The sequence below is a fragment of the Podarcis tiliguerta genome, assembly GCF_965153285.1.
Source record: "Podarcis tiliguerta genome assembly, chromosome: 3".
NCBI classification, from domain to species: Eukaryota; Metazoa; Chordata; class Lepidosauria; order Squamata; family Lacertidae; genus Podarcis; species Podarcis tiliguerta.
This window is the reverse complement of record NC_139536.1, coordinates 58,164,533-58,189,765: the sequence shown is the minus strand read 5'-3', so window position 1 is coordinate 58,189,765 and position 25,233 is coordinate 58,164,533. Positions and strand designations below refer to the sequence as shown.

The following is a 25,233-nucleotide window of genomic DNA, read 5'->3' as shown; positions in this document are numbered from 1 at the left end:
GAACAAAACAGACAGAAGATAGAAGGGCAGCTGTAAGTATGAAACAAACAGACAGAAGATAGAAGGGCAGCTGTACTAGCTTGTTCTAGGAAGGATCTGAGAGTTTATCTCCTGGTTTGCCCTTCCTGGGACCCTTTCCTGAGAAGCAGGGGGTGAGGAAGTTAATCTCAATCAGCCATTGCCAACCTGCTGTCCTCCAGGTTGCAGGTTTGATCTCTGTAAGGGAAAGCTACATATTCCTGCATTACAGGGGCTGGAGATGATCCTAAGGGCCCCTTCCAACTCTATGATTCTAGAGTTCAGATCCAATGATGTTTTGGACTACAACTCATCTTCAATTTTCTTTCCAGACAAAAGCCAGCAAGTCAAGGCACACTGAACCTTCATTTGCCTATATACATGGATGTTTTTTCTGGTATTTGCCGATGGAAAGAATGATAAGGTCTAGAGTCATTTTAACATGGGACACGGGAGAAGGGATTTTTGGGGGGGAACTATTCAGCTCCCAACAATTGCAACAGGACTACCAGGATGCTGTTAAGGGGACCCCTGTTGATCCTTCCATTAGTTGTCTCTGCCACATGGTTTTCGGCACTCACTGTGGCCTGCCAGTGACTCTTCCATAAGGTTCTGTTGTACAAATCACTGCCCCTTTCATCCATTGTACCTCTGACTAGAATACATAACACAACTCTGCTTTATGCTTTACTTATGCCAACCACTCATAGTTACAGAACACTATCAGATAAATGAAGTTCACATTTTGGATTACCATGTTCTTTTCAACTCACCGACTGTCCCAATGGAACTGACTCCGACTGCAAATACTGGCCCATGGGCAACGTTGGGTTATGGTACAACCCTCTTCGGGGTGATGCTGCTCTAACTGAGGCCATATACCTTCTCTCTCTTCGTGGAGACAGATCTCTTCGGGAGGATGCATCTTTCCCAGGTGACATGGGTCTCCGTGGTGATAGATGGCGTCTTGGTGACACATCTCTCCGTGGTGATAACTCTCTCCTCAGTACAGCTTCCTTCCTCGGTGATACGTGTCTGATGGGCGAAATCTCTCTCCTTGGTGATAAATGCCTTCTAGGGGACAAATCTCCTTTGGGCATCAAATACCTCTTTGGCGAATTATCTCTGTACGGTGAAGAATCATACCCAGGTGAGGACTGTCGGCTGGAAGATGAAAAGTCTCTAGGAGAGTTGGACTCCAAAGAAACAATGTAGTCTTCATCCATGCAGCAAGGTATGTCAAGTCTATCTTTGTCTGGTTCTGAATCTGTACTTTTGTTCTGGAAAAACCTCTGATATTCTGTCATCTGTGAATCATCACAAGTGTCACTTTGTGTGAGTAGCTGAGTAACCTGAATGCTTGGTAAAGTGACCAGATAACTTATCAAGGATGAATGTCCCACTGAACTGTCAGGAGAACCCCCATAGGATGCTGTAGCAGCATTCACAGATGAGGAGAACCTTGGGGGTTGGGGGCTAGTGCTTCGGGATCTTGTTTTGGGTGTTGAATCTCCAAGGGTGTCATCAAAATCATCCTCGTCTTCATCATCATCATCATTGTCCTCTCCATCATCTCCATCCGATTCCTCAGCATCAGAGAACTGGTGCTCTGTTGACGAGCCAGCCATGCTGCTCTTCTTGACTTCGTGTTGTGTGTCATCCATATTTTCTGAAACAATTGTGACAAGTCAAAAGAGCATAAGTCAGAGACATACTTCCAGACTTGACCATACAGCTTTCCCACACACAAAGCAGCTGTCACAATCAAGCACTAAAATACCATTGTTTTCTATGGCTCTCTAAAACTTCTGCAGGGTAGGATGAGAACCCAAGTCACATGGTGACTGGTTGGGGTTTGACAAAATAGCACTTACAGGGTCTTGAAAGGCTACACACCTGGGAGTAACTCTCAGTGAACTCAGTGGGACTTACTTCCAAGTGGACATGTTTAGGATTGCACAGTTAGACAATCTGAGCTTGGCATCTCAAGTCTTTACCTATTAAAGATTTACTCTGTAAGCATGAGGCCTAAATTAAGATTTTCCCTCCCAACAGATTTAGGAACTAGGATTCTCAAGTGCCCAAGGATGTATCAAACTGACAGGAGTATAATCTGGATTCCGCAGTTTGCAGAAAAATTCTGCCCATTATCACCTTGTACATACAGCTTGGACAGGTCTCATACAGCTTGCGAGGTACAGAATGTTTTCACGCTAATTGGGAATGTGTTTGCATGTCAACCTTTAAGAATACTCTGCGTGCTACAACCAATGTTTATACTCCATTCGGGATGGGGAGGGGGCAGGGAAGCCATTTTCAGAATCAATGAAACCCTACACTCTGTAAGCCTCAGACAAAAATGTCAAAATTGTTTCGACGCTTTGTGTTGACATGAGAAAATTGGGGGGGGATTCTTAACACATCCTCTCTTGTCAGCAAGTGATAAAATGTGATGCGTCATTTGCATACTGCAAAGGCCACAGCAAGTCACTGAACTCATTGTGACATACCTGCTTCTTCTGTTTCAGCATCATCCACCGATGTCATAGATACCCCCAGCTCCAGGCATTTTTTCATGTGTGCTTTAGATTTCATATGTTTTGTCAGATTTCCTGTGGAAAGATGACACTAATTAGATGGCACTGGGGATGCGGAAATTTGTTGGCGTTATGCAGTCTCCCCCCCCCCCACTAGACAGAGAACAAATAAACTGGACAGACAGATGGAACATATCCACTCAATTTGAACGCCATTGTAGCAATAGTAATTGCATATACAGTATTTGCATGTATATTCTTAGGTACTGGTATTCTTAGTCCTGGTGCTCAGGAATGTTTAGCCTATCTTCTTTTTACTGTGCTGCTCAGACAACCCTAATACTTCCATCGTGTTTAGCATCATCCTTACAATCCATTGGTGATTAGCCAATGCAAACATGCTGGGAAGGATTGCCACTCAGTTGTTTGCATCGGATACTAATACAAGGCCCCAAAACAGGGCCTTTAAAAGACAAAGCACCAAGGGACAATCTAGGAATGATTTAAGACCAGACTGGGGTGAATTCTGATGATGCCTTTCCGCGTGCAGAATGGCTTTTAATTCTGCAAAGGTAATATAAGAGAAGGGAAGGCGATTTTTGTCCCTCTTTCCCCTGCAGATCCCCCTCAACTTCTGAAAATTAGTTTCCAGATGGTTGTGTGACTTTCCAGAATAATGTGGCAGAAGGTGACACAGTGGGCTGCAGAAGTTTCTAAGATGGTGACTTCCCTTTCAGTTGTGTTAGGGGATGCCTCTGCTGAATCAAAGCCACTCTGCAAGCAGAACAGCAGCACTGATTTTCAGCCCCTATCTTCTAGCTATGGTGGCTGAAATACAATTCAGGAAGAGACTTGGGGAGTCTCTTATGATCACACAAGCTTTTGTGGACAAAAGTGGGCTTCATCACACACTTCACTTCTACAGACTCACGAAACCTTACACCATAATGACTCGATATGCTTAGAAGTGCCACAAGAGCTGTCGCTGATTCTGCCGCACCAGACTAGCACAGCCACCCCTTTGCAATTTGTTACTGAAATACAATCCATAACCATATTTGCCTGAGAATTTGAGTGCACAAAGAATTATATTAGGGTTTTTTTTTTCAGCCTCACCTCGGTTCTTCGTTGTCATGGGTAACGCCTCAAAAATGTACAGCCAGAATTTAGGTAGCATTTAGAGTTTTAGCGTGCTGTTCATTTTTGTTTATTTATTTTGCAATCTACCCAGAGTAGATGCAAGATAGAGAGCATTTATTTATTTGGAGCTGTGAGGCCTATATTGGAAAGTTAGGGCATAAGTACAATTAATTTAATAAAATGAATGATGGAAGCCAGGTCTTGGTCAGCCCCAGCTGCGGCAGTGTTAAAGAAATTATTGGCTGCTGCAGCAGCTACTGTCTCCATCAAGAAACACAGCAGCCTCCCAAACACACATGTACTTCTGAAGGGCAATGTTCCTGACTGCAAACTATCCACCATCTTTGAATCGTAAGGTGATTATGAGAGTTGGAGCCCAGAGACATCTACCAGGGCCACCAAAGCAGCTACTGTCATATTACGGCTGCAAAACCGGCAAGGACCTGCATCTTTCATGCAATACGTGCACACACACTAGAACATCGCCATGGCCAAGAGGTACATCAGAAGCAGGGTTTGGCCAAGATTTAGGGAATGTAAACAATAAAAGAAAATGCCAATGAAATATCCCTTTAGGATCTGGTTCCATGGGAAATTCTGCGCCAGTGAGTACTGCTATATGTAATGCCTCAGGCTGACAAATGGAAGTTTCTCTACCACCACCCCCTCTCTTGAGCTGGTAAGTACATGTGAACACAAGCTATCAGATCTCAATCCATAATTAATACCACTGTGGATGGAGTGGCCCACCTGGAGTCTGTGGATTTCTGCATTATTTATCAATGTGAAACTGACCCACCATAAACGCAGATCAGGAATTCTCTGCCCTGCAGCTAATGTTCTGCTTCTGCAATGTGCCACTGCAAATGTACAATCCCCTAATGTAATTAATCCTTGCACCATAACATTTGGAGCACAAAAGTAATGTTTGCCAAGGCAGTTTTTTTAAATTTTATGCCACTACATTTCCTTTGCAGACAGTTGGGCTGGGCAGAAGCCCATATTTCTTAATTAAGTTATACAGAGTGGCTCTCCGTCTCACATAAATCCTTGAATCACTTAGATAAAGAGGGGAAAGTTGCATTTCAAGAGGTCTCGTTTTCATAAATAAAACCACCTTGCTTTAAGAAAGCCACCTTTGCATTTGGAAAGATGGTTGGCAGAGAGCGAAGAACAGACCACCCCACCCCCACCGCCCCAGAGTAAGAACGACTAAGTACCTTTTGTTTTGAAGGCAAAATTGCACAACTTGCATATATAAGGCCGTACGTCTGTATGAGTTCGGATATGTTTTTTGAGCATGCTTGGCTTCTTGCAGCGAATCCCACATTCTTCACAAATGTACTTTCCACGCCCTCGTCCTCTGACATATACATAATCCTCATTGGATTTATACCTGTTGGAAGAAAGGCAATATCAAAATGGTGCTTTTAAGCATCCAGATACACAGCCAGTACCTTACAGCAGCATCTTTTAGGTCACATTGTGTGGCTACTACACATGGCTCCACTAAGAAAATCAACAAGGTTTCTAAGCACTGAGCATTTGCAAGATTGGGAACCAAAAAATGCTACTCTCATGAAGCCTGGCACCCAAGCCCTCGGAAGAATGCACACTCTGTAGGGCTATCCTTCGGCTTGGCCTGGAAGCTTCAGCTGGTGTAGTACATGGTGGCTGGGCTGCTGATGGGAGCACGTGGCTGATGGCATATGACACCTCTGCTAAAACCTTTGCACAGGCTACCCATAACCTACCAGACCAGAGTCAAGGTTTTTGTGTTGCTATAAAAAGCCCTGAAAAAACATGGGTCTAGGGTCCATTAAGGACCACCTGAGCCCTTATATCTCAGTTCGATCCCTGAGCTCATCAGAGTTAGTTTTGTTATGAAGGCCTGAGTGGCATTCACTAAAAGTGGGGCATTTAGCGCCCCCAGGCCTATGCAGTGGAACACTCTTCCAGCATCCTTACTTTCGACTTTTAGGCATCTCTTGAAGACCTTTTTATGCTGCTGGGCCTGTGCAGTTGTATAAATTGATTTAGCCCATCACTTTTATTATCACGTGCATTTTTATGGTGTTTTACGTTTTATAGTTGTGCCTTACCTGGGTATTTTATGAGGGAGCAGTACAGAAATAACCAAGAGCCTTTACTTTCAAAACATTCACCAAAAGGGAGAATCTGATCTGACTCCTAAGTCAGGTGCTAGAATTGTAACTATTTTTTTTTTTAATCTTCATGATACATATGTTATTTTTATTGTTGTACTAGCTAAGCCCCCATCAGTATGATACTCTGAATTTTCCTTCTCCCATAAAATGTCACACACTAACCTCCTTACTCTTAAAAAAACAACTCTACGTCTCTCCTATTTGCCTGAGCTGATTCTTTTGGATGGCACCGGATGATCTGCAGAATTCAGAACAGTGTCAACTGAGCTTACTAAATTAGTGAATTTCCTGAAAGATGGCTTCTGAAATCCTCTTGGCATTTGGAGTTGCAGGTCATGGAAAGCAAATTTTGCTATTCAAATGTCTTCATTTGAATCATGCTACCTATCAGTGGCTAATGCTGTTTGAATGATGATAACAAGACAGCTTGCATCAACCAGGCACACTAAGCGAGCATGTAAAAGAATAAGCTCATTGCTGATATAGAAGTTTCCAGAAGATAAGTGAACTTCAAACCATAGTTTCAGAAGCTGCCTCCATCTATAAGATTAACCATTTCAATATTACATCCAAACCCTAAACTGTAGTTAATCTAAAATAGAAGCGAAATCTGCTCATGGCCATGCTGGAGAGAAGAGAAAAGGGGTAGCCTACGAGTCCCAGGCCCCCTGCTGCTTGTTCTTAATATGCTAAGCCATGTGAATCCTTCCATTTTAGTAAACCACAGTTAAGACTAACTACAGTTTCCTGGGTTTGGATGGTACAGCAAGCTGTAGCTAGTTTTTTAAAAATAGAGATATATGGATGCTTCAAAACTCCTCCTCATGGTTGTATTGGATGGGAAGGACGGAGCTGAGAACTGTTCTCATACATCTGAACTAGTTCAATATGCTTTATTTTAAAATATTTCTGAAGAACAAGGGGGGGGAGTTAGTATTAAAATTTACTTGGGCAGTAATGGAGCAAAGACTTTTGTCTACAAGTTATCCTTTGAAATTGTATAAGGAAGTGTTTAAATAAGACACAGGAGGAGCTGGTGGGAAATGTGTTGACTGCAGCTAAAATAGTAGCAGCAGAACTGGAAAAATAATAGGAAGTTGTCTGTTGAGGAATGTCTTGGAAAATACCAAATACCAAAAAGCAAGCTGACTGCTAGTGTACATATATGACTGGGAAGGGCAAATGTTGATGCTTAATTTAAAGCAATGCATCGTTTAATGTTTACTGGAATCAGAGTCAATCTATAGAGGGAATACATTAATGGATCTTGTCAACAGTTTAATGAATAGTACATATCAAGGGAAATCATAGGAGTTATTTGTTTATTATCATGTGACCCTGCTCTTTTACCTAAAGGGCATTCAGAATGCATTTAGTTCCATCTTCTTTGTTATATTCTGTATGGTTGCTTTAACTCACTGGTAGCATGAATTTTTGCATTGTTTTGCCATACAAATGTTTTATTGTAAGACCACTGTCTACCTAAATCCTTATTTATAAAGGCAAAAAGTAACTTACAAATGGCATATTTCAAAATTACAAAAGAATATCTGGGATTCAAACAACCTCTAGATTTTTTTCCATAAGTCCAATCTAAAGAATTTTAGATTCCTTTTCATGACAGGGCAATTTCTCCCATCCTGTCAATGCCTGATAGTAGTTTCAAAAGTCAAAGGTGGTTGATGGCTCATCTATTTAAAGAAGAAGAAGGGGAAAAAACAAGAATTCCAGTGGATTTTTAATTTCTCGCCTTTACTCCCTTAATTCATGGTGCAATATCCCAATTTTCAGCAGTTGTCCAGCCAGGTAATGATGAGATCCAGACCTGTTTCACCTCAGTTCACTTGCCCCATCACATGGACTCAAGACCATGATATTGGACCTAGCACAAGCTGCTTGCATGAACCCTAAAAAACTGTTCTAAAAAATAACAGAACACACATGATATTTCCAAATGTATGTTCTTACCCTCCTTCAAAAATCTTAATTCGCATTGGCTCAGTCTGTTTGGATACAATATCTTTATCACCATGGCTGTCTCCTTTAATTCTTTCCTTGATAACATTCCCCGCTACTTTCTTTTCAAACTTGCTGCCATATAGGAAGAACGGCTCCTGTTTCATCTGTGAAATGGAAAAACAACAACACAGAGTCACTAATTGTTGTTAATGCTTGAAACTCGGAATCAATGCCACAAACGTAAACAGAGTAACTGCATTGTGTCATATTACTGTAAATGCTTTAGGACATACTTAGACCTTACATCATGCTCAGACTCAGAAAAGCCAATTAAACTGGCCCTTTGACTTTGTCAAGGAATAAACAAGATAGGCAAGAGGCAGCAGAGGAAAGTTTTTGAAGTGCCCAGGGATGCTGTAAGCACAACACCGCATCATGCCGCCATATAAACACAAAAAAGGAAAGATAAAGAAGACTTACTAGGCGATCAAAATCTGTCCACTGCTAGCACTGGGATTTCAAGGCACAGTCTGCTCAAAGCCATCTGGCCCATCGGGGTTGGTGTGGTTAAGACACACTAGTTTCTCTGCCTACAGTTCAAAAGGCAGTGATGTGGCAACAACCCATGTCCATCTGCCTTTGATCTCCCCAACCCAAAGCATTAGGTACTCATTCATAAATCCACAACTTCTTGGGAAACAACCATGTGCTCTAACTAGGAGGAATAGTATAGTCATGTCAGGGCTGGAAATATCCTGGGCCATTCCACATTTGATGCTAGAGCCTCATTATCTAATTTATTTGGGCTTTTAAAGGATTGTCACCTACAATGTTTTGGTTTGTTTTTTAAAAAAGGCTGGTGCCTTGAGCTGGACATGTTTTTCCAGCCATAGTCGATAGCTTCAAAGTTTCTAAAGCCCATGACTAGGACATGCAGATTTATCTTTCATACAGCATTAACTTTTGGCAACAACCTAGAAGCTCCTGTCTAATTTTCATTTATTCATATTTTAACCAAGAGGTATTAAAAACACTGGAGCAAATGAACACGGAAACTAGGGCCTCCAAAGTTGTTTAGATTTACCAGTTTTTCAAAACCACGAATTTTATCCGAAGGCACCATGATATACAAAGAGACAACAGGGTTAAAAAAAATAAACAGAGGCCACATCTCTCTCTCAGAGTATGAGGCACTTATATAGGTTCGTTGCATTCTGGTTAGAAGATGATCTATAATAAGTACATCTTCTGACACATTCTGAAATACCAGATGTACTCATTTTTTCTGGTTTTTATGCTTTATAACAAGCCAATTTTAATGGCTCTCTCCCTCTCTCCAAGGGAGCGGCTTTGGAACAATTTCTGAATATACTTGGAAAGTGTTGAAATCGTTCAGGGGTGAGATCCATGTCCAGGATGCCACATCCGTGTTTGCTCCTGCTTCCTGAGAAATCCCCTCAGAATTTGCATTCCAAAGAAAGGTATTCATTACTCTAGAGGAACTATTCCAAAAGCATTACACTGAAAAGACTTGAAAGCATCTCGGTTTGCTGTATACTGTTAGGTCTAAAAAAAACGGGTGAATCTTTAAGAATTGGTTAGTTACCTGAGCAAACTGTTTCCATGCACTTGATGATGTCAGTTTCCCTGTTCCGGGCCTATACATTGGAGCCAGTGTATAGATTTCCGTGCTGTTTTTCTGTTTGGACCGTAGGAGTGCAAGGGTAATCTTCGTACTCAATCCTGATGGGTTTGGGTTACAAGAACTAATGCACCATGAAGCATAAACAGACGATTTCAGGGTTGTTTGCTGGACAAAACTAGGCTTTGTGTAGTTTAAGAAGCACCAGCTCACAGTTGTGGTAGTGCGCAAACTAGGGAACTGTAGGATTTGCTGGAAGTCTGCGAGATCTGTCAGGAGAATTGTCGAAGTCACCGCTTTCCCACTTGGCTGCGATGCCATTTGTACCAACATACCAAACGGCAATTTCTGTTGCTTGGGTTCGTCTTCTATCTGGCTTTCCGCTGATGGCAACCTGGTGGGGCTGAGACTCATGTCAGATGATGCTTCATCTACGTCCAGTTCTTCTGGGGATTCTCGGCCTTCCGAGGTACCACTAGACTTTTGCCCTGGAGAAGCAGAGTCAAAGCTAGGGAGCTTCTCCCTGCTTACTGGGGAAAGCTCAGTGGGAGGCATGTTGGTAGCTGGCGAATCTTGAGATGACGAGGACGGCAACGGAGAGGACGGCACGCTTTCTTTTGGCTCAGTAGTACAGCTCTGCCTAACCAGCTGAGGCTTTTGAGGTCTGGGGAAGCTTTTCTTTATGTCCGAACTGGTGAGTTCTACAGCACTTAGCTCCTCGACAATCTGCCCATACATCTTTTCATCCTTTACTCTCTTTTGTTGCTTGGTTTCCATGAAGAGCTCCAGGCTGCTTGCCGGTGAAAGCATTCGCTTGTTTCCGCCTAGGGTAGAGGCACTATCTGAGCTGGAGGTTAAGCACAATGGGATGGAAGGATCTAAGTTCAGGGACAAGGTCTGCGGTACTTTCCACAACCCTCCATGCTGGCCTAACATCTGCGCTATGTTGAATCCTATGCCATGCATGGTTGCACTGGTGGCTAATGTCCTTTGAGAAAGAGTCTCGTCGACTTTGCAAATGACAATGGCAGGGCTGCTGCTCTGAGCAAGAATCTGGGAAATGCTTGTGTACATAACACTACCATAGGATGGCACGTGGGTCTGGATCCTGACGGGAACAACTGTGCCTGGTAACGATTGGGCAGGCCCAATATTCTGGGTTTCAAAATCCACCTGTAGCTGTTGTTCAGAAGAGGTATCGGTTGATTTAATGCTACAATCGGGCTGGTATGTTGCAAGTGCATTTTTAGAATACTGTCCTGATGTTCCTGAGTAACGCTGGTAGGTTTGCTCTTTAGCATGGACATAATCAGCAGTTTTCTTTCTGATATGCTCCTGAGCATATTCCAGGTGGTAGCCAGGGTGGCTTTCAGTTGAGAAAGGTTGCTTGGAGTAAGTTTTCTGAAGCTGCTGTACAAAATGATGCGGAAAGGGGGACTGAGAGTGTTCCGAAGGCCACAGGGGCTGAGAGGGCAAGTGAACCATGCAGACTGACGGATACGGAAACTGCAACAACGTGCTCTGGAAGGGGAGAAAGGGAACCTTTTCTTGCAGTGCAAATAGATGTTGCTGTTCTGTTGAGTATTTGCTTGGAATATAAGGTGCTTGCAGGATTGAGGAATGGGAAAGTGGAGATAAACTAGTGCTGCGTGGGGGACAAGAACCAGCAGACTGCTTCCCGGAGTCATCCAATTGGACAGAAGAGGGGGAAAGAGGCCAAGCCACATGGGAAGACCGAAGGCCGGCATGCCCGTGCTCCATTTGCTCTTGCTTTATATTTTGTTCCATGCTTGGATCAGCTTGGGAAATCTCCGGAGAACCACTGAAAGAAGCCTGGCGAACCAAAAAGCATTTTTTCCTTTCTCTTGCTGGAGATAAAGAGGTAGGAGGCGGACCTACTGTCGAAGCATGAGTCAGATTCCCGTAGTCAAAGGATTTGCTTCGGATCTCAGGGATTTCGGCAGGGTGGGGACAGGGCATCTGTTCGGACGAGCAGCGCCTCATTTCCTTCTGTTGGTGATGCCCAGGGACAGAGAGTGAGTAACCGCCAGCCGGGACGGTTAAAAACTCAGACTGTTTGCCAAACTCATCCTGCCTTGTTGACGTTACGAACTTGATACTGTCCTCCCTCTCGAAGGACATGGACAAACTGGAACTATGGGACAAATTGCTCTCTTGGCTAGGGCTCCGAGAAAGGCTCGTCCCTGTGGACTCAAAGCTGGACTCTCCAGAGGAGTGCTCCAAGTCAGCCAGCCGCAAGCGTTTCTTCTTCGGAGGTAGCTTCTCGGCCGGCAGCTGAGAAAGGGTTTCGCTCCTCTGTGGCCACTGGAACTCTTCTGCAGGCTTCTCCGGCTCTTTGGCTGGGGCTTCCCTCTCTCTCTCGGGTTTATCAGGCTCCTCCGTCACGCGGATTTCAGGTACCTGAATATTATGCTGGCGAACAAGCCTGGGCTGCATGTGATATGACTGAGAATGTTGGGACGAAGAAGGCTGCTTGCAAACAATGCTGTCAGCGGTTTCCGTTTGCGGGACCCTATCCGGGCTCATTGGGGAATCTGCAATCTCACTTTCACAAGTCTCAGACGACGAATACATCTTATCTTGCTGGCAAACGACAAGCTCTGTAGATTCAGACCTTTCAAACGAGTTGGGCCGGCTTAATGAATTTGTGTGTTGAATGACAGAGATTACGTTGCCTTTTCTGCTCAGGGACTCCGAAGCCTTTTCTTGATCGCTTGTCAAGGAGCATTCTTCTAAGCTTGTGGCTGGGCTTCCAGACTGCAGGTGGGGTCTGCAAATTTCAAAGCGGTCTGGGTGAGAGTGCACAGAACTGTCGTGGCTTTGGACGGCATATCTGGTCCTTGGCCCTTCCTGGATTTGTAATTTAGGATCAAAATCGCCACTCATGGGGCTGCCGGAAGCACCGCTGCACAAGGATGGAGTGTCTTCCTCATCTCCAACACTCTTTTGTATTCTGCGCTTTCTAGTTTCAAAGGTAATGCTATATGTAGAAGACACTGCCTGCAACTGTGCAGATGATTCAGGATAAAATTCTCCCCCTTGCTTTGACCCGCTCAGAGATGGTGTGTCTCTATAGCTTTGCTTCAAAGGCCCATAATCTTCCCATTTCCTGTAGTGCTTCCCAGAGGCATCCCCCTCGTAAAAGGGCCTCTCCCCTGTTAGCAACTTCTTCATGCCCGACCCTTTTTCTCCCACGGTTGACCTGCTGGAAGCAACCATAATGTTCTTTGCTATTCTCCCATGGTACTCTGAATCTGAGTGTCCTTCCTGCAGTGATGGCAGCTCAAAGGCCGCTTGTCGTATAAGCATGCGCTGGTGGGGTGTTCCTATTGTCCCGGGGTAAAACACATCATCGGAACCAGTCATCCTCTCGTCAAATGAATGGCTTCCTCTTAAAGCTGAAGGGACATTCAAGTTGGTTGCAGACGACGTCGGCATGGAGTTGCTTCTAATAAGCGGGTTTGTATCTGCTGGAGGCTCTAGCAGAGATGAATCACTTGGGTGGCTTCCTGGATAAAGGCTTGATTCACTTTTGATGGATGATGTGACATTCTGAGACTGTTTGGATTCCATACTGCTGTCGTTAAAGACTTGGCTACTTTTTATAGTGCTCATTTTGCTAGGATCAATTAGTGCTTCTTTATTTGGAGACATTCGCTCTTCAAGCATCTTCATTTCTAATCTAGGGTTTGTGAGAGGTAGGGGCTCTGCCTTGCCTTTTCTACCCATCGAGCTACGATCCTGATTGGCTGTCGCTAAAGGTTGTGCCATCCTTTGATTAATCCTATAGAATTTTCCAAAGATTATTTCTTCGTAAGACTTTGCATTTGTATTTGGTGGGCTTATTTGCTGCTCGGCACTCTCTGAGCGCGAAAAATAACCAGAGTCAGTGCTTCCTTTGCTGTGGGGGCTCAAGAGATTTAATGACTGCTCAGAATCCTGCCCTTTTTTCTCAGATAGTCTTAGTGCAAGTCGCTGCTTAACTGTGTGAGAGTCATCAGACTTACTAATTAATGTGTTCTGCAGATTGTCAGATCCAATGTGTGGGGAGCTTTCACATGGTAACTGCACACCACTTTTGGGAATAATCAAAATGGGGACTTTCATTGGGCCTCCCAGGGATTCTTCTATGGATGAGTGAAAGCCACTTCTGCTACCGATGTCCAATGGAATCTGCGGAACGGGGCTCAGTTTGTCAGAACCTTCGACAAATAACGAAGTCTCTTCGTCAGTATCTGTACTCTGCTCGCCATCTGAATGTATCTCTGCCTCCACGTCGATAAAACTGGCGTCTAGGTCCAATTTAGATACAGCCGACTCTGTGAACGGTACTAATCCCGCTTTGATCGCATGGGCATGCGATTTCCTGTGCTTGTATAAATTGCTCTTTGTCTTAAACGAGAAGCCGCAAGGGACACAAGGGTACGGACGCTCCCCAGTGTGAGACCGAATATGTTTCTTAAGTACACTAGGTTTGGCACAAGCCCGGCTACAGTACGGGCAAATGTATTTGCCAGGCTTTTTGGGTTTGTGTTCTTTCTTATGACCATCTTCCGACTGTTGCTCTATACACTTCTGAGAATACTGGCTATAAGCAGGGTTCAGACTCGAAATCTTCTTCCTGGAGAAGCTTCCGCTATGGCCATGCACGTGAAATGGAAACAAGTCCTCGGAGGCAACCGGCTGCAGGTGGCCAGGAAACTGCCATTTGTGGCCTTCTAGGCTCTGATGCGGCTTCAGGTTGTGCAGGAATCCTTGTGGCAATGAATGCTGGGGGAAAGAAAGCGAATGTTGACATGAGTAAGGATTCGGAAGGTGCTGCGGGTATTGCTTGTCTGTGGCTTGCTGGGCAACGTCGCCAGATGACACTCCTTTCCCAGAACTGAAAAGCTGTGCAGATGCTGGGTCCCCCATGTGTTCCGGGTCCCTTTGTGACTGTCCTTCCAGGCTGCCAAGTGCGCTCATCTTAACATTAGCCGAATGTTCCTGCCTCCATCTACTTGGTACTTTAGCTGTTTCTCCAGACCTTGAGGTAGCATTTTGCCCTACAGCTGTATCTCCGGAGTCCATTTTGTCGCGCAAGGTCTTAAGTGCTAGTTCACTCGAAAGCTGTTCAGGCACATGAAGTTTCTCCAGTGCTGTGCTTTTTTAAAGTTAAGTTGCTCCCATTTCTCCAGAGCTGTTCCAAGTTCACAGACTTCTCTTTCTCTGTGGAACGGTCCACGCAGTAGTCTTATAGGCATTAGATCTTTCGTAGCTCTATGCTAAAAAAAGGTTAATTGTCACACAGTTCTGTTCATGGCAGGAAGTGTCTCTGAACAGTTTTATTATACATCCATCAAGACTTGCTGTGGCATTTGAACATTATCCATGGTTTTTAAGGGTTCAGAAGAAGAATGATCCAGGGGGATATATTTGCTCGTCAACTAAAGCAGGGTTCTAGACATTCCTCCCAAAAAGATGCAGTAGTCTGTAAGAGAGAAAGTTAAAAGAGAGAGATCAATGCAACAAAATACTTAAGAAACATTCAATTAAGTGAATGAGGCTGGAACTAGATGTTCTCTGAGTCACTTGGTTGCTGCTGAAAGCAGCCGTCTCCCATCTCTTCCTCCTTTTTCCCTCATGATATTCAACAAACCAATGTGGTTAGAGTGCTGGACTAGGACCTGAGGGATCAGGGTTCAACTCCCCACTCAGCTATGAAGTCTCATGGGTGTCCTTGGGACAGTCACCAACTCTCAGCCTAACCTACCTCACAGGGATATTGTGAGGATAATATGGAGGGGGGGGGGACCATGAACACAATCTTGAACTCTTTGGAAAAAAGGTGGGATATAAATGTAATAAGGATTTTCTTTAAAATGAAAATAAAATGGAAAGTGTGTGATACAGCGTTACTGAACTCTGATTTTTCCAAACCTTGCTTCCACTTGATAACAGCTGCCAAAAAGCTCACAACATCATGCCGCTAGATGTTACAGAGGAAGGAGAGACCAAGGACCACTGTTTACAGCAATAACAATGCAGCTTCCACAATGTCTAGTTCTGGCCTGATACCACCAAATATGTCTATTAAGAAACAGTGCTTCCACTCAACCTATCTGTGCAGACAATATATGGAGAAAATCCTAAAAACAAACAAGCAATGGCTTGAATGGAAGTTTGTGAAGTTGCACACAAAAATATGTTTGTTTGGGTTTTTGTTTTAAAAATGAAATGACATAGATTGTAACAACAACAACAACAACAATTTATTATTTATACCCCACCCATCTGGCTGGGTTTCCCCAGCCACGCTGGGTGGCTTCCAACAAAAGATTAAAAATACATTAAAACATTAAAAACGTCCCTAAACAGGGCTGCCTTCAGATGTCTTCCAAATGTCAGATAGTTGTTGATTTCTTTGACATCTGATGGGAGGGCATTCCACAAGGCAGGCGTCACTAACGAGAAGGCCCTGTGCCTGGGTCCCTGTAACTTGGCTTCTCACAGTGAGGGAGCTGCCAGAAGGCCCTCAACCCTGGACCTCAGTGTCTGGGTTGAATGATGTGGGTGGAGACGCTCCTTCAGGTATACTGGGCTGAGGCCATTTAGAGCTTTAAAGGTCAGCAGCAACACTTTGAATTGTGCTCGGAAACATACTGGGAGCCAATGTAGGTCTTTCAAGACCAGTATTATGTGGTCTCGGCGGCCGCTCCCAGTCACCAGTCTAGCTGCCACATTCTGGATTAGTTGTAGTTTCCGAGTCACCTTCAAAGGTAGCCCCACATAGAGCGCATTGCAGTAGTCCAAGCAGGAGATAACTAGAGCATGCACCACTTTGGCGAGACAGTCTGTGGACAGGTAGGGTCTCAGCCTGCATACCAGAATTGGAAACACAGAATTGGAAACCACACCAGTAAGCATATATTATCTATGGAACAATAGCAGTAATTGTGATGGGCAGCAGGACTACCTCATGTTAGAAGCAGCAAAATGATATACAGTGGTACCTCAAGTTAAGTACTTAATTCATTCCGGAGGTCCGTTCTTAACCTGAAACTGTTCTTAACCTGAAGCACCACTTTAGCTAACGGGGCCTCCCGCTGCTGCCGCCGCACCACCGGAGCATGATTTCTGTTCTCATCCTGAAGCAAAGTTCTTAACCTGAGGTACTATTTCTGGGTTAGCGGAGTCTGTAACCTGAAGCGCATGTAACCTGAAGCGTATGTAACCCAAGGTACCACTGTACTGCTGGAAGGGACTATGAAAGATAACAACCAACTAAAAGATACTCTGAATAGACCTGCTGAAAGTAGTCAGCTTAAGTCCTTTGATTCTAGAGAGTCTACTCTAAGAAGGATCATCTCTGTGTTTCTACCTGGCTCACAAAGTAGGAAGAAGAAGCTATGTGTCCTGCCAGACGTTGGCTTTTAAGGGAAGGTGGTTACAAAATATGCATATGCACATCTTGTTCTTGTGGCTCCCTACTCATATCCACACAGATTAGGTCATGCTAGGTCCAACCTACGTGTGACATACAAATCCATGCAGTGATCTCTTGATGTTTTAAAATTTTACTGAAAAGCAGCAGCAGGGGGCACCAAACTAGACCATTTCCACTGCGGATTCTATGCCCAGTCTAAATCCCCTACAAACTGCAGTTAGCCCACAGCCGCTCTGTTCCAATTCAGAGCCCCTAATACAATTTAACATGTAAAAAATTAATATACCAGGAATTCAGCCCATACATTAGCCTAGTTTGGTCCTTACAACTTATGCAGCAGCATCCAGGGCTGGCCTGTTTGTGGAAGATCTGCAGCTAGCAAGATTCTTTGCAAGTCTTTGAATGCAGAATATGCAAAACTATCAAACAACTAAGGCAATTACTAGATCAGTCCATTGGCATCTAACCCTGAAAAGCTGCATATGTCAAAGTTTTGCTTAAACAGTTTCTGCCTGTTTTCCACATAAATAGAAGAGCCATGATACATGCTCCCAAGGATAGGATATCTTCATTTTGTTTTGAAATCTTTCCTGTTCTAGTGCCAGAGCAAAGGATATCTTTAATTTGAGTATTGTTGTTTTTAAAGTTACCTGCATCTTCTTGGCATCTACTGTACATGACTATCTTGAAGCTTCCTAGAGGGAAAGAAAAAAAACAAAACAAAAATAATTAGGAAAATGTTAAAAATCTATATGGACCTTGTACAAAGAGAGAGAGAGAGAGAGCGAGCGCACATGCTATTTTAAAATTGTTTCAGAGCTTATCCACCTTCAATGAATAGAAACTGTTTGGGGGTTTTTTTTGGGGGGGGGGAGGAAACGGACACATTACCTTCTGTTCTGAAGAATATGGTGTTTTTTTTTAAAAAAAGTCCTAGCCAATATAGCTTTTTATGTGACACCTTTGAGTATACGGTCAACAAACTCCAATATCTCTGCCACTGGCCTCCCCAGCAGTGCTAAATAAGGAAATGAAGCTGCTGTATAGTCAATCCAGGATGGGGGATGAGAGACAATAATGACAGAATAAACAAGGGATGGAGGAGGGGAAAGACCTCTGCAGGAGATCAGTTCTTACCTGTGTTGGTGTAGGCGGTGGGGAGAGAGAATTGGGGAAGGCTAAAGTGATGGAGAGATGGAAGGGAAGAGGAGAAAGAGGGAGAGAGAGGGAACAGGTAGAAAGGAGAGCGTAATGCAATTCTGCAACATTGCAAATCCCACCTTCATTGGTCTTTGGCTCCACACACTTTTGGATCTAGATCAGCCCCCCCCCCCCCCGCATTGGTTGAAACTCTGTTTTCCCAGTAGTCAAAATGTCCTCAATGGGGAAAAGGCCCCACACCCCTGTCATAAAAGGAATGTCTGTTCAAAAGGATGGGAGAAATCAATAAATTATTTTTGCACCATACTTATTATGTTTCTGAATACATGGCTTCATATAAAGAACAGATGTTGGCTTACAAATAATTTTCAAATTGCAATGTACAAAATACTGGCTTCATTAATAAGCTAATTAATTATCTCACTAGCCAAGCACCAAATAAATAAAAAGGCACAGTTGCTTGGGGGAGGGAACTGACTCTGAAGAAAGCCAGATGGTTACGAGCAAAATAACGATGCTATTACATAAATAAAGGAAATAACATCTTTCCTTCTTACCAAATATCTCTGTCAGCCACAGTGATGAAAATGTCAAAAGCAGCAAGAATCCTGCCAATTCTATAGCTGCCCTGGTAAACAAACTGACCGCAATCTAACAAGAGGGACCCACATGAGGCAGGTCAAATACAAAAGGCAGGGTAGAGAATCGCCCCACGTGCAACAGTGTGCCTCGCTCAGGCAGTTCTCCATTTCAAAGATCTGCAAATGCAGCAGCAGGATGGGTACCCGTACCCGCCTTTCCTCTTCAGACGTCCCACTTTCTCCATCCCACTAACCATTTATTCAGTACAGGGGGTGGAGAAACTCCTGAGATTCTTTCTGCACACTGCGCGGCAATGAAACCAGGTTACCCAACTGAAGCTGTGTATACACTCCCATTTACTCTGCAGCCACTGGTATGGGAAGTGGAGCATGCAAGATGTTAGCCACACTCCACATCCACCCTGTATCTGTCCTGCATTTGGGTGAGTTCCCCACCACCACCACCAAAACCAGCAACCTAAGGTAAAGGTAAAGGGACCCCTGACCATTAGGTCCAGTCATGACTGATTCTGGGGTTGCGGCGCTCATCTCGCTTTATTGGCCGAGGGAGCCGGCGTACAGCTTCCGGGTCATGTGGCCAGCATGACTAAGCCGCTTCTGGCGAACCAGGGCAGTGCACGGAAACGCCATCTACCTTCCCGCTGGAGTGGTACCTATTGATCTACTTGCACTTTGAGGTGCTTTCAAACTGCTAGGTTGGCAGAAGCTGGGATCGAGCAACGGGAGCTCACCCTGTTGCGGGGATTCGAACCGCCGACCTTCTGATCGACAAGTTCTAGGCTCTGTGGTTTGACCCACAGTGCCACCCATGTCCCTAAGAGAGCAACCTAGGTGTGTTTAAAATGTTGTTGTTGTTGTTGTTGTTGTTGTTGTTGTTGTTGTTGTTGTTGTTGTAGTAATACCCTGCCCATTTGTCTAGGTTTCCCCCTGCCACTCTGGGCGGCTTACAGCATATATAAAAACATAGTAAAACATCAAGCATTAAAAACTTCCCGATACAGGGCTGCCTTCAGATGTCTTCTAAAAGTTGTGTAGTTTTTTTATGTCCTTGACATCTGAAGGAAGGGCGTTCCACAGGGAGGGCACCACTACACAGCCCAAGTTCCAGGAAGGCCTCAGTCAAGCTGGTTCATCCACAGTCACCATCGGTACCACTAATAAACTTTGTTTCACCCATTTTTTATCATGGCTGGTTAACTCAACATTAACTCAGGTGGGGTCAAATGCACCCTGATAGCACTTAAAGAAATTCCTAAAACTTTTATGTCTGCCTTTCACAACCATTAGCACAGCTGGGTGTTTTTTGTTTTGTTTTGAGCCCTCTTTTGGGACTGAGGTCACTTTGCTTGTCTTGATGGACGGGTTTTACCCATAATTTTATTATCAACTGAATTGCTTTAATGGAAAAAGTGCCGTTTTAGTAGTGGTTCCCATACCTTTGAACAGCCTGCTTTTAGAGGTTCATCTGCCTCCATGTAGCAGGTCTCCATAAGTCAAGTGCTGCATGCTGTGCCTATAGCATCCACTAGAAGTTACCTGTGCACACTGTCACAATCTGATGGAGAGTCTCTCTGCTTCTGCCAGTTGTGCCTGGCAGCAGTGTGTGTGTGTGGCAGGGGACGGGGGGTTACCATAGCTCAGTGACAGGAAAGGTATCCAGTTCAAATAGTCTGACCTGGTATGAGGCATCTAACATTCTGACTAACACACAAGGTTCTCCAACTGACAGTCAGGCAACCCCAAGCAGTATAACATTTGGACTTCAAATTGCAAACCTGTAATAAGAGGAGGGTCTGGTATTCTACTCTTTTCATCAAGCATTATTAAGAAACAAAGTGAAAACTTTCTTTGGATCTCCCAGTGATGGAGTAGTATTTATTTTACCAGATCATATACATTTTATTTCAGATGTTCAATATTTGCTAATAAAGCAGGGTAGAGAGAGGTTATAAGTCTCTTGTGGTTGTGGCTTTGTAGCTGGCAGTCTACACTGTTTCCCAAGTTTTTCCATGTAGGAATGTAATTTCCAGGACTTTTCACTGGCTCTTCATGAAAGACTGAATGGTTGTGTGTGTGTGTCTTTCTCTCTCTCACACACACACGGGATAGTTATACCAGCTCATTAGCTCATATAGAATCCTTTTCCACATGCAGAATGAACTCAACCAGGAGAAACTTTTTAAATGTAGAAAAGGGTACATTCTACTTCCAAAACTTACTGAGTTTCCATTACTTGAATATTTTTAAGTTCTTCCATGCTAGAAAACCAAAGCGACACAATTCATTAAGGTTAGAGAAAGTGATTTCCCCAAAGTTGCAAAGCATGTTCCAAGACCAAGTGGGGATTTGAACTTCAGCGTCCCAAGTGCCCGGCCATCATACTAGCAACTGCACTACACTGGCTCTATCACAGGCTTGTCCATAAATAATTACATACAGACAGCAACTATCTTGGGCACGTCCAATATGTGAGCAACCACACGCATCACACTGAACCTGGAAGTGACCCCAAAATGTCACCAAAAAGGGGCGGAACGGGGTGGCCTTACACAGGCCTTGCTTATGTATACAAAGGCCTGTAACGGCCTGTAACGAGCAAATCGGTCACTACCTGTATATGTTTGCTCACCTGTGTTATATATGCTGCTCCATCTAACTAGATGCTGGTTTTCTGAAGCAAATCGTATATTAAAAACTACACTAGATATATTTGATTTAGGACTCCTTTGCATGTTATTTGTCGACAAAGGCACATCTGCCAAATTGTGCACATGGGAAAGGGCAATCTGATGCAATTACACCCATGCTGCATGGCTATGTGACATGTTCACATGCAATGTGTGAAGCAGCCCTTGTGCCTTGCTGCTGAGCCAAGCTCTGCCACTCAGAAACATTTAAGAGAAATCAGCATGCATACGTCTATTCTCTTCTCCCTTCCACATTTTAGGGCGCCCTGAGATGGTGAATCACTACAAGCCAGTCTTCTTGCTTGTTTCCTCAAAAGACACACAATAGTTGCAAAAATAGTTCATGCAAATGAAGCTCCTATAGCGTCAGCAGCCAGATGAGCGTGGGTGATCAGAGAAGACTCTGCAGTTGCAAAGAGCAAACTGTTTAAGGAGAGCAGTTGTCTTTTTTTGCCGGGTAGTGGGGGGGGGGGGGAGAGAGAGTTTGCCCTTGCTGTTCACTGTTAGCTTTGTTCTTCCTACCCCAAAAACCACCTATTTGCAATGCAATGATAAATGACACCTGACAAGATCTGATCCTCCTTTCCTACTAACACAGGAAGCAGTGCTTTGCTGAGAACTGAAGGTACACTGGAGGTGTCATTAAAAAATAAAGGCAAGCATAAAATCTAAATATAACCAGGACTACCCACTGGGTATGACTGTATTCATATTTTTAGCAAGTCTAACACTTGATGTTTTAGGTGGTGTTTTTTTTTAACCTCACCTAAATGCAAAGCAGCATCCTGGTTTTCAATATACTTGTCTGCTTGCTCAGTTACATTCTTATACATGGCAGTTTCTCTGTGGTGCTGCTAAGTACAGTGACACTGGTGTATCTAACAAGCATCGTTGAGATCTATGCTAACTAAAGCTCCTGCAATTGTCACTTTTCACTCTCTCTCTCTTTTTTGCAGGAGAAAAAGATAAACATCCACGTTACTTCTAGATATCTCTAAAGAACCAGGGAACAGCTACTTATTACAAAATTCAGATAAGAAAGCTAACTGACCTAAGGAACAAAGGCTAACAAACATAAAAATCTAGTGCCTTTTCAAAAATGAACACCTAACAAGTCCAACTGCAAATCATAAAAGTATTATATACTAGACGACAGCAGGCTACAAACCAAGAGAAGTATCGAGAAAATTCTACCTGAGCGGGCTGAAGGAGTCTGATGTATTTCCATCTCTGAAGCTAATGTGGTCTAGGCCCCGGGTAGTAAAAGGGTGAGAGACCTCTTGGGGACACCCTCTCATCACCCCACCTTGGCCTCCTCATAGAGAAGATCGAGTTGCAAATGCATCAATCAAATAAGGAACAAATGTTAAGTTCAGGTGGTTCAAGGCATGCCCCCACGCGACTGAGGGAGAGGAAGGAAGAATGTCACCAACCCATATGACTAGGTCTTTCCACTTCCACCTATGGCCTATATTTAGAACAGAGGTAGTCAACTTAGTTCAGTGAAGGGCCAGACTGCAGCGGAAGGAACTGTGAAGAGAGGCACAGATTTGTCATACTGCACATGTAGTAAGGTCACAGAAATTCACATAAAGATTTATTCTGAATGTGGGCACACTCATCTCAAAAGAAACTGTATTTAGTTTCCTTCTGCTGCCTCCAGTCATCCAGAAGCGATGTACTGTATATGTCTCAAGAGAAGACCCCCTGGAAAATCCAGAGTGGTTCACAAATCTGAATCCCTTCCTCCCATGGCAGCAGGTAACTTTTCCCCAGAACCAAACATGTGGTTTCCCCTCTTCCCCGGACGTAACATTTTTAGCACATGGTCTGTTTTCTGGGAGTGGAAGCAGCTTATCAACAGGTTTCCAATTGCCCTCATTCATTTCCTTCTCCCACATCCACCAGCACCATCTTCTTGGACTGTCCTCTTCCTGCACCCTCTCCTTCCTCTCCCAGACCACATGATGCTACTTTCTACCTGCTGCTTCCTGTACCTGGCAAGCCTCATGCTCTCTCCTGTCCTCAAATCCATAACATGTGGAGCCAAACGCTAATCCATTCATGGCATTGTTACCATCCTCCAGCTCTCTCTATTCCTCTGACAGGTCAGGCAATGTTTAGAGAGGGTATCCGGACTGTCAGATAAGAGCCGCAACCTCTTGCTTCATTCCCAATTCCCTTTCTCTAGGTCTCCCTTATTGCGGAGGACTTGTTTAGATGGAACCCTGTACATGGCTGAAGACTATGTGCAATCTAGCTTTGCTCTGAGCAATGAGGGTGTCATGGTGGCCATGACAGAGAGCCTCTGTTGTGTGAGTAAGTGATGATCCCAGCCCATGCCAATCACAAGTAGCATTGTGTGTAAATGGTTCCCAGCCCTCAAGCACAATTTGCACCATAATTTCTCCATTTCCTTAGAATTCCCAAGTTTTTAGAGAAAGCAGGAGCACTGGTAGGGCAGAGCTGCCCCATGGTTTGGCTTTCAACTTGTGGCATGACACTCAATTAACTTGACTCAGGATGCCTCCAGAATTTCCTCCACTTGAGCTTAACTTGACACATATCTTTCCTCAACCCTCCCCATGACCCTAGTTACTTTGGGACTACTTAGGACTCTGCTATGGATCAATACCTCACCAGTGTTTTTGTAAAGGAATCATCTTTATATTTTAAAGCCATATTTTGGTGGGTTCACAAGGAACCCAGAGACCATCAGTGGTTGAAAGGAAGGAGTCATGCTGCAGTTGCACAACTAACCATATCAGGTAAACAATAATTTTACCCACATTTTGACAGGTGGAAAGATTATTTTAACAAGCTCCCTCTCTCTCGCCTTCATCTGCCCTAGCTGCAACAAAACATGTCTCTCCTACATTGGTCTCTACAGCCACAGCAGGTGCTGCAGCTTTCCAACAGTCTGATTTCACCCCAAAAGGCGCACCCCTTTATTGTCTCTTGGGATAGACAGATGCCAACAACTGAAATAATGGTGTGGTTCCTGCTAACTCTCCAAAGTAAGCAACTGATGCTGGTTTCCTTATTGGTCAGTGCCAAGTTCTTCCAGAACAAGCAAGGTCTTAAAAGCCAATGCAATTCAGCCTAGGTGTACACAAATGTCTCTAGTCAAGATCAAAAGAAATGTACTGCTCATTGCTAAGTCTGCAGTGAATACATGGCCAGAACAGCTGTTCACATTCATGTGTGTACAGGCACACTAGCAGATCTTGTAACACCTACTAAACTCCTATAATTGCCCACGAGTTTAAAAAGCAGGCAGGATGGGCATGTATATGCAAAAGGAGGATATACACCGCTACTAGATACATATGCATGTATGGCATTGCAGGCAGGCAAGATTATCGTGGTAGCAATTAATTATTTACAGCAGACGAAGCAGTTCCTGTTGAAGTGATGAGCTACACACAGTGGGCTGAAGTTCTTTAAGTTCCTGATTGGTTAATATAATGCATAATGTATAACACAATGCAATGAAGTAATGTGGTATGTAATTAGAGATGCCATAAAACTCTTGTGTCTTGGCTGGCCATAACTGTTTGCATCCTGCAAGCCAGGCACATAAATATTTTGCCCAGACTAGGACCGATATTTCACGGGATATGGTTTTTTATTCAGGGGTGCTCTAACCCTTTCACTGATGTGTACTCAAAGTATCCTTCCAGTCTTCTTTCGGCATATTTCATGACTAGCTGTCAGGAAGTGCCACAGCAATTTCGGCAACATAAAAGTTTATGTATAATTCCTCCCCTGCTTTTTTATGCCCCCACCCACCAAAAATGAAAGTTTTATTGATAATGTACCCATTTACAAAGTGAGCACTTACAGTTTTCCAGATATCGCCCATGCATTCC

At 44.0% G+C, this 25,233-nt stretch overlaps 1 protein-coding gene across 5 annotated transcripts in view; it reads right to left on the bottom strand.

Moving 5' to 3' along the window:
* The window catches only part of HIVEP2 (HIVEP zinc finger 2), a 137,457-nt gene that overhangs the window by 3,097 nt on the left and 109,127 nt on the right, over positions 1-25,233 (bottom strand). For all 5 annotated transcript variants that reach the window (XM_083434723.1, XM_083434722.1, XM_083434724.1 and 2 more), the window contains 6 exons: positions 17,562-17,606; positions 9,429-14,955; positions 7,832-7,986; positions 4,916-5,091; positions 2,529-2,630; positions 792-1,687 (listed from right to left, as the gene is read on the bottom strand). In XM_083434723.1, the coding sequence (XP_083290849.1) occupies positions 792-1,687; positions 2,529-2,630; positions 4,916-5,091; positions 7,832-7,986; positions 9,429-14,555 (6,456 nt within the window). In that variant the 5' untranslated portion in view covers positions 14,556-14,955; positions 17,562-17,606. The remainder of the gene's footprint in view (positions 1-791; positions 1,688-2,528; positions 2,631-4,915; positions 5,092-7,831; positions 7,987-9,428; positions 14,956-17,561; positions 17,607-25,233) is intronic.